This window comes from Crotalus tigris, unplaced genomic scaffold, assembly GCF_016545835.1.
Source record: "Crotalus tigris isolate CLP2741 ecotype Arizona unplaced genomic scaffold, ASM1654583v1 scf7180000018925.3142382, whole genome shotgun sequence".
NCBI classification, from domain to species: domain Eukaryota; kingdom Metazoa; phylum Chordata; class Lepidosauria; order Squamata; family Viperidae; genus Crotalus; species Crotalus tigris.
This window is the reverse complement of record NW_024097278.1, coordinates 124,883-135,000: the sequence shown is the minus strand read 5'-3', so window position 1 is coordinate 135,000 and position 10,118 is coordinate 124,883. Positions and strand designations below refer to the sequence as shown.

The window sequence follows — 10,118 nt, the reverse complement described above, 5'->3', positions numbered from 1 at the left end:
ACATTTTATTTTTATTTTTTTAAAATTCTTAAACAAAAGGTACTCAGGACCCACCATGATGGTTGGGTGTTCAAACATTCAAAAGTGAAAATATATATAAACAATACAACTCAATCAATTTCACTATCCCCTCTCTATTCCCCTCAGTTAACATAGTACATTTAAATATTCCATTTCTATTTTAAATTTCTATCACTATTAAACCTGTATTATAACTTTATCAGTTTACAAATACAATAGTTTAAATTTAAAACAAAAAATCATCAGTTCTCTCTCTCTCTCTCTCTCTCTCTCTCTCTCTCTCTCTCTCTCTCTATATATATATATATATATATATATATATATATATATATATATATATATATATATATATATAATCCCAAAGTCAATCCATCTCAGCTTTAAAACAACAAAATGAATTCGTCGAAACGTCGCCAAGACACTTCCAATTTTACGTGGGAGAAAACCCGAACAAACAAAGACCTACATATATATATATATATATATATATAATCCCAAAGTCAATCCATCTCTTTAAAACAACAAAATAATATTAGACCTTGATTCATTCATATTCATTAAACAAAGTTCAAATTTTCTCCAACTTATCATGCCTTATCATGTCTTTGTGGAATCTATTGAAGCAATCTGCACAAGCCTCCAATTGAGGTGCAATTGGAGGAATTAAAAGGCAAGTTAGGAAGCAAAAGGGAGATTTAAAACAATGTAAAACTGCACCAGAGGCAACGTCAAAGCATCCCAAATCTCTTGATGCTTGCTTGGGATGAAAAACAGCTACTCTTCCAAAATGATTGTCCCAAAGGTGATTTCCCCCCCCCCCAAAAAGGCAACTGAGTTTTCTTGGTTTTGTCTTTGAAAACCTTTCGCTTCTCATCCATGAAGCTTCTTTGGTTCTCAGAACTGAAGCAGCTTTTTGGGTGAGAAGCGAAATGCTTTTAAAGAGGAAAACAAACAGACAAAAACAAGGAAATCCAATTGCCTTTTAGAAAAAGAAAAAAGAAAGAAGCACCTTTGGGACAACCATGACCTGGATGGTTGAAGAATCTCCATGGACATTTCCAAAATGATTGCTTATTTGTAAGCAGAGGTGTCTGGTACAAACTGAAGGGACTAGATTTATTAAGATTAGATTGACAGGATTTTATAGCCTCTCAACTCCATTATATTATATAATATAAAACAGTGAAATGCAAATAAATAATCAAAAAGATGTCTTCTAGTCCTCAGTCCCCTAGAGAGATGTCAACTGACTGTCAAGCCATATGAAGAGTCAGTGACCCAAATCTCCTGGGACCATTTTATGCCCTTTCTGGGTCTTTATCAGCAACCACACTTCTATGAATGCCGATATATATGTGTGTGACCAGATCTATATCCCTTTGAACATTGTTTAATGAAGAGAAGGACTGGGGGGGGGGGACATGATAGCAGTGTTCCAATATCTCAGGGGCTGCCACAAAGAAGAGGGAGTCAAGCAATTTTCCAAAGCACCTGAAGGCAGGACAAGAAGCAACGGATGGAAACTAATCAAGGAGAGAAGCAACCTAGAACTAAGGAGGAATTTCCTGACAGTGAGAACAATTGATCAGTGGAACAACCTGCCTCCAGAAGTTGTGAATGCTCCAACACTGGAAGTTTTTAAGAAGAGACTGGACAGCCATTTGTCTGAAATGGTATAGGGCAGGGGTAGGCAACCTTGGCTCTTTTATGACTCAGAAATTCTGGGAGTTGAAGTCCACGAGTCATAAAAGAGCCAAGGTTGCCTATGCTGACTCAAGAATTCTGGGAGTTGAAGTCCACGAGTCATAAAAGAGCCAAGGTTGTCTACCCCTGCCCTATAACACAATCCCAAGGGGAGGAGTTGAAAAAGTGAATATCTGTAGATATTTTCTCAGAACTCCTGGTTTGTGTAAGAAGCATTTGCAAGAAGGGTTTATATTGAGGAAGCTTGATTGAAACCATTGGGTTTACTGATGGTTGCCTACTGACTGGACAAAAAAATTATTTTAACACAATTTTATATACTGTCATTGGGCTCAATAAATACCAAGCCAATTATGCAACTGGATTTTTTTTATCACCAGGGACATGAAATAAACAACCCTTGGCCATTCTTGACAGATCTATTTCTGTTCGAAACAGACCTGATTTCCTATAATTTCTCCGTGCTGGCTCATTGCAAGAATTTTAGTTCCTTCTTCTGCTACTTAAAAATAAAATAAAATAAAAAAAAACCTAAAGCAATTCCACCATTCTAATTTTCTTATGACATTGGCCTTGGAGCTGATTTAGAAGGATATCTTTTTTTTTTTTTTTTTACTGAAATCCATTTCTCTTACTTGCTAAATGTGATGAGTACAGTGACATTATTTTCAAAATAATTGGACCAAATATTGTGGCTCTTTTCGCGAGAGCTTGCAAGCAGATGGTGTCGTTCCTGCAACGTGGGCTTGGAGAATATCTGTTAACTTTTGGACAGAAGCCACTTATTTGGAAATGAAATGCAATGGTTGTAACGACAGCAATATTTTATGAAGTGAGCGGATATTGCGGTGCATCAAATCCATTAATCAAATTGCTTTATTTTATTTAAAGAACACATTCCCTATATTGCTACAGTTCAGAAAAAGAAAGTCACTCATCTCTCTCAATGGCTTTCAAAAGGTTACAGCCCGTATTTGATAATGGTGAGAAGTGGTTTATGTTTTCAATTTCCTTAAGTAGATTTCTGCGCATTATAACCTTTTGAGACTATGTAAAATACGGCCGGGTGCAAACTTTTCCGATTCAAAGTGCTTGAATTGCAACAGGCTCATTTAAAATGTGAAACAAATGTTTTGCCTTTGAAATGGCTTGTTGCAATCGGCCTGGATGTGTTTCCCAGTCAAAAGAGAAATTTCATTCTGCTTCAAGGTGAAAGACGATTCTAAAACAATCCAAACAGCTTGTTTCAAACGCCATACAACGGTGCATACCAGATCAGTCTGGGGTGGGGGTGGGGGGGAAAGATAAGATATAAATTATGCGAGATCAAATTAAGAAATCCATAATGCTGTAAAGCGTGGAAGGAAAGAATTCTGAGCTGGCCAGAGTTGTTTGCTGAGATGGGCAGGTGTAGGGAGGGAAGGAAGGAAGGAAGGAAGGAAGGAAGGAAGGAAGGAAGGAAGGAAGGAAGGAAGGAAGGAAGGAAGGAAGGAAGGAAGGAAGGAAGGAAGGAGGGAAAGGAAAGGAAAGGAAAGGAAAGGAAAGGAAAGGAAAGGAAAGGAGGAATCTTTCTATCTATCATATGTGGACAGTCTATCTATATCTATCTATCTATCTATCTATCTATCATATGTGGACAGTATCTATCTATCTGTCTGTCTGTCTGTCTGTGGACAGTATCTATCCATCTATCATCATCATCATATGTGGACTCTCTCTCTCTCTCTCTCATAGGTTGACCCCCCCCTTCTTTGTGGCAGCCCCTCAAATATTGGAAGACTGCTATCATGTCACCTCAAGTCCTTCTTTTAATTAAACTAGACATACCCAATTAATACCTGCAACCGTTCCTTATATGTTTTAGCCTCCAGTCCCCTGATCATCTTTGTTGCTCTTCTCTGTACTCTTTCTAGAGTCTCAACGTCTTTTTTACATTGTGGTGACCGAAACCGGATAAAGGATTCCAAGTGTGGCCTTACCAAGGCCTTTTAAAGTGGTATTAACACTTCACGTGATCTTGATTCTATCCCTCTGTTAATGCAGCCCAGCATTGTGTTGGCTTTTTTGGCAGCTGCAGCACATGGCTGGCTCCTATTTAAGTGATTGTCCACTAGGTCTCCGAGATCCCTCTGGCAGTTATTACTATTGAGCCAGGTTCCACCTATTCTATACCTGTGCATTTGGTTGTTCTTGACTAAATGTAAAACTTTACTTTTCTCTACGCTGAATTTCATTTTGTTAGATAGGGCCCTGTGTTCAAGTCTGTCAAGATCCTTCTGTATCTTAAGCATATCTACTGGGGTGTTAGCTATTCCCCCAAGCTTGGGTCACCTGCCAATTTGATGAGTTCCTCTTCTGTCCCCCCATCTAAATTGTTCACGAAGATATTGAAGAGTACCTGTTTTTGTTTTTGCTGTCAAATCTTTTTAAATGCCACTTCTTAACCTTCCTGGGCTCCCTGCTTACTTATATCACAAAGGTTATTGATCCTTCCCATAATTTTTGGCTCCATTTAGTGAGTGACAGCTCTCTTCAGCTAGGAATCAATTAATCATGTGATGAAGGACATGATGTCAATTGTCCCATGAACATCCTGTGTGTGTGCATTAACCTGAATACTTAATAAAGTAGGCTGAGCTCAAGGAGAAATATTGGGCTAATCAGAAATCTTGCATTTGCACTGCTTTCCCAGATACGTCGGTAGAATTCTTGATCAGGGACAGTAAGTGGAATTTATTTTTAACTCCTTCATTACAATACTTTTCAAAACTTTCAAAACTTTATCTGTGCTTTTTCAGTTGATGGGTCATGTCATTATGTTCTCATGGCGACAAAGGCTCCATTTTTTAAAAAATTATTATTATGCCAGCGTTTCTCGTGTGCATTAGATGGCTTAAAATGCCTTTGCAGTTACACATAGTCCTCGACTTACAACAATTCGTTTAGTGACCATCCGAAGTTATAACAGCACGGAAAAAAGTGACTTATGATCGTTTTTCACACGACCGTTGCAGCATCCCCGCAGTCACATGATCAAAATCTGGACACTTGGCCAGTGACTCATATTTCTGACAGTCGCAGTGTCTCGGGGTCACGTGATCCCCTTTTTGCGACCGTCTGACAAGTGGGGAAGCCAGATTCACTTAACTGTGTCGCTAACTTACCAACCGCCGTGATTCATTTAACAACTGTGGCAAGAAAGGTTGTAAAATGGGGCCCATAACAAATACCTCACTTAGCGACAGAAATTTTGGGCTCAGTTTTGGTCGTAAGTCGAGGACTACCAGTGTGCAGATGAAGATATCCTAGAGCAGTGGTTCTCAATCTTTTTAATGCCGCAACCCCCAACTGGTTATAAGTCGAGGACTAAACCGGTCGTAAGTTGAGGACTAAACCGGTCGTAAGTCGAGGACTACCCAACCGGTTGTAAGTCGAGGACTTTCCTTGCCCGGGAGCGCCGCGCATGCGTGGTGCCGCCCCCTGCACCGGCCGAGGCGTAGCTGGCAAGCGGCAGAGACGAAGCAGGCCGTCCACTGGCTGGGCCACCAGCTGGCCCAGCCCAAGGGAGGTAAGACACCTGCCGGAAAAGGGGTGACCCCCGTGAAATGGCCAATCGACCCCAAATGGGGTCGCGACCCATAGGTTGAGAACCGCTGTCCTAGAGTTAAGGAGGAATACATTCCAGATGTACCTGAAAGGACCAACATTGTGCATCACAATCAACGCCAAAATGGGACTCACCGCAATCATTTGGGCCACATAACTTTCGGGTCCAGTATATTCCGTTGGGTCTTTCACTCTGACCAGAACGATAAAATATAGATAGTGCCACATGTTGTGTTCTGACTTGATGTGTTCCTCGAATGAAACCGTCTTGTTGTCAAACTTATCCCGCTCCAGCCCTGTGAAAAAAGGAGAATTTCCCACAAACCTATTCGTACATTAAAGCAGGAGTCCTCAACGTTGCATCTGGTGGACTTCAATTCTCAGAACTCCTCAGCCAATTCTGGGAGTTGAAGTCCACAAGTCTTAAAGTTGCCAAGTTTGAAGACCCCTGCACTAGCGGGAAGGGCAAGGGGAAAATGGAATGCAGACTCCAGACAACAAGAAATCAAACTGTGGGAACCAAGGACATTTCAACAGATGTTTACCAACCCACAAAGACACTTTCCCATAACAAACTTTTAACACTTGATTGGACAACGTGACATGCACTAATAGGCGGAAGGGGAATTGTATGTTTTGTTTATAGCGGTTTGCGTGGGAAATAACCGGAGCTGGTTTTGTTTTCACTTGTGCCGAAATGATGAACTCAATAAAGTTTTGCATAAAAAGATTGGATCATCTCATCAGTTCTTACTTGGTTGGGTACGTTAGTCGGAACCTTGACACCTACGCTTTTATTTATGTATTTATATGGCTTTCTGTGATGTTGTAAACCAGGAATCTTCAAATATGGCCCTTTTATGACTTGTGGACTTCATGCTGGCTGAGGAATTCTGGGAGTTGAAGTCCACAAGTCTCAAAGTTGTCAAGGTTGGAGACTTTTGCATTAAAGCTTCCTTAAGGAATGAATAGACAAAAATCCCACAACAGGTAGTCCTCAACTTACCATAATTCATTTAGTGATGAAAACTGGACACTTGGCAACTGACTCATATTTATGACAGTTGCAGTGTCCTGGGGACATGTGATCCCCTTTTGCGACTTTCTCACAAGCCAAGTCCATGGAGAAGCAGGATTCACTTAACCACTGTGTAACTAACATCTGGATTGATTGACTTAGCAGCCACGGCAATAAAAGTCATAAAACGGGGCAAAATCCATTTAACAAATGTGTCCATTAGTAACAGACCTTTTGGGCTCAATTGTGGTTGTAAGTCAAGGACTACCTATACATTGGACCAAAATTATTTCTAAGGCAGCTTTCTGTGCCATTCACGAACCACAATCCTGGTGCATTCGCAAAGCTTGCTTGTCAACGCCTCTCTGCTTTTTCATTTCTTTTTTTTAAAAACCCTAACGACAAACGGATGAATACGTACCACAGATGAAACAGGTCGTCTTCAAAATCTCTTCTTTCTTCTGCTTTTCGCTTCTGAGGTCCGCAAACGTATCGATGATGACTCCAAAAATGAGGTTCAGAACGATAATGATGACAATGAAATAAAACAGGAGATCATAAACCACCCGAGCAGCAAACAGCGGCTCCTGAAAAGAAACAACATTTTTACGCGATGTCCAATTTTAACCCAATTCAATGAAAATAATGGGAGTCCTCAACTTACAACAGTTCCTTTAGCGACCCTTCGAAGTTACAGCGGCACTGAATAAAAGGACTTACGACCCTTTTTCATCCTTAGGACCGTTGCAGCATCCCCGGGGGGTCACGTGATTTACATTCGGGTGCTGGACAACTGACTCATATTTATGATGGTTGCAGCATCCCGGGGTCACGTGATCCCCTTTTGTGACCTTCTGACAGGCAAAGTCAATGGGGAAGCCAGTTCACTTAACAACCGGGTTACTAATTTAATAACTGCAGTGGTTCACTTTAAAAAAGTGACAAGGAAAGTCGTAAGACTTGGCAAAACTCACTTCACAAGTTTCTCACTTAGAAACATAAATTTTGGGCTCAACTGTGGTCATGAGTTGAGGACTACCTGTACCTTTGATCAGACATGATGTTGTTATAGCTACTGAAGATCAGCAGTGCAGAAAAGATGAATGTCAAATTGTCCGTTTTATCATATTCCCTTTATTTGCTAGATATGAGGGCAATTCGGAAATAAACCTCCGTTCGGTTATCAATGACAGACACTCGCAGATACAGAACTTTTATTATACACGTTAGAAAACTACAGCATCACATTACTTTCCGACAAAATAGCCATTCAAACTGAGGCACTTGTTGTAATGTCTTACAAGGTTTGAAATTCCTTAGTCGTTGTCGCTCGGTGCCAAATCTGGGCTATGGGGTGTGTGTGATCAAAAACATCCCAACGGAACTGCTTGAAAAGTTCTTGGGTGCATGTTCTGGATCAGCCAGTTAGATGGGTCTGTATGTTAGAATGTTTGGCATTTATTGGGTTAAGCGCTGTCTCCTTAAGAGGTGGCTTATGGGTAATGTAGTTTAGCTGTTCAGTGAAGCCCATGTTAACAAGCCAGTAGGAGGGGCTACTAAGTTCATCACAGGATATCCTGGCTACGTGCCAGTTTGGAATCTCTTTGTCTGAGATAAGCATGGGATCACCGGAGGACACACACCGTCTAATTTCATGCTAGAAATTGATGTGAAGGAATTATTGATTTTTTACCTATAAAGATGAACAGATATGCAACATTTAGATGAAACTACAGAAACGTGAGTTCTGACCAAGTATTCCTGAATAAATGTCTGTTTTACAATCATCTTTATTGAGTCATCTGTCTGTGCTTGAATTACAAAAGTATCTTGATTCAGGTTTCAGAACAGTGAATATTACCTGGGTTAATCAATTAATCAAACATATTCATAATAATTAATTTTCTTTTTCCTTTTAGGTCTAATTTTTAAATATTAAACAGATAAAATCCTCATTTTCAATTAATTTCCAAGTATTTTAAATAAATAAATTTTAAATAATGGTTTTGATTTATTAAAAGAGGATATTGTATTATTAAGTAAATGATTTAATATGGTGGGAAATAGATCACTCTTAGGAAGTAGAACAAGATTACATTCAAATAGATAAATGTGTATTTTGGATATTAGATTTGTTATGAATTGAGACAGGAAAATCTTGGTTACCTAAAGCCTGAAAATTATGGGTATCAAAGGTTAAATTGGAATATTGATGAGAAACTAAAAATTGGATAAAAATTAATAACAGGATATGAATTGTTTATGAAGATTGAATGTAATTACGTATAAGCTAATAATTTATTGATAAATGTAATAACAATGTTTTTACTGAGTTGATATAATAAGAACTGTACTAGCTTGAATACGAGACAGTAAATGCTAAGGGAAAAACAGAAGAAATATTTGATGTTGTAACTTGAGATGTTTACTAAGGATTTTGTTATCGAACTACTGATTAACCCAGTCACCACGTTGCTTTTAAATACTTAAATGTAAATTTGTAAAATTAATAAAATATTAAAAAAAAAGTTCTTGGGTGCGTCTAGCAGGGTGCGGGCAAGCATTATTGTGAACCAACACCACACCGGAAGTGGTGCCCTAGAAAATCCCACCAAATGTGAAGATGGCAAAGGAGTACGGCTGGCGATGTTCATGGAGTGTGGTTCGACCATCAATTCAGATGTCTACTGTGAAATGTTATGAAAACTCAGGTGAGCCATCATAACAAGCGTCGGGGCCTGCTGATGTTCGGTGTGGTGTTGGTTCACGACAATGCTCACTTGCACACCGTTAGATGCACCCAAGAACTTTTGAAGCGTTTCCGTTGCAATGTTTTTGATCCCCCCCCCCCGCCAAGTGACTACCACCTCTTCATTTCAAACCTTGTAAGATGTTATGACAAGTGCCTCAATTTGAATGGTGCTTATGTCAAAAAGTCATGTCATGTTGTAGTTTTCTAATGTGTATAATAAAAGTTCTGCATCTGCACGTGTCTGTCATTGATAATCGAATGGAGGTTTATTTCCAAACTGCCCTTGTATTAATCTACAGAACACTTGCTCTGTCCTTATGAATCAACTGATTTCAAAATGTGACTTATAACTTGCAGAATTCCCCACAACTTACAAAATTGACTACATATTTCTTTTATACGTGCACCCTGGTATTATATGTTCCTTTTATATAATTTTATTACTGTTATCCATGTACTCGAGTCCATATACTAAATCAGACATGTCAAACACAAGGCCCAGGGGCCGGATGCGGCCCGCGAAGTGGTTTCATGTGGCCCGTGAAGCCATCCTGGAAACAGTGAGGGAACGGCCCCCACTGCCTTGGCCCTGGCCCAGGCCGGCCGGGAGCCAATGTACAATTTTGTGGTGGCCATCTATGCTGAAACGCATTCAGTCTTAGCTCCACAAGGCCGTCTGGAACCAGCGAGGAACCAGCCCCTACCGTATCACTCCCCACTCCCCTCCCTTTGTGAGGAATGAAGAAATGCACCATCGCCTGGAAGTGGCCAGCAAATGGCCCTCGCCTACTTCACATATCCGGCGATGGGCTCTGGCGGAGGGGTTTCAGCAGGCAGTGAGGCTCCTCCAGTGGACCATGCCTTGGCACTTGCCCCGGTCCCACCCCCTTCTGCCAGAGACCCTCAGATCTGTCCCATTCCTGCCCAGGCCCCCACAGGCACCCTTGATGCGAACGATGTAGAGCTTACCATGCCCACCCAATAGGCCACACCCACTGCAGCCACACCCACCCAGTA

General features: G+C 40.5%; 1 protein-coding gene across 3 annotated transcripts in view; it reads right to left on the bottom strand.

The window, feature by feature from the left end:
• The window catches only part of ITPR2 (inositol 1,4,5-trisphosphate receptor type 2), a 132,995-nt gene that overhangs the window by 4,950 nt on the left and 117,927 nt on the right, over positions 1–10,118 (bottom strand). For all 3 annotated transcript variants that reach the window (XM_039357570.1, XM_039357571.1, XM_039357572.1), the window contains 2 exons: positions 6,771–6,936; positions 5,467–5,627 (listed from right to left, as the gene is read on the bottom strand). In XM_039357570.1, the coding sequence (XP_039213504.1) occupies positions 5,467–5,627; positions 6,771–6,936 (327 nt within the window). The remainder of the gene's footprint in view (positions 1–5,466; positions 5,628–6,770; positions 6,937–10,118) is intronic.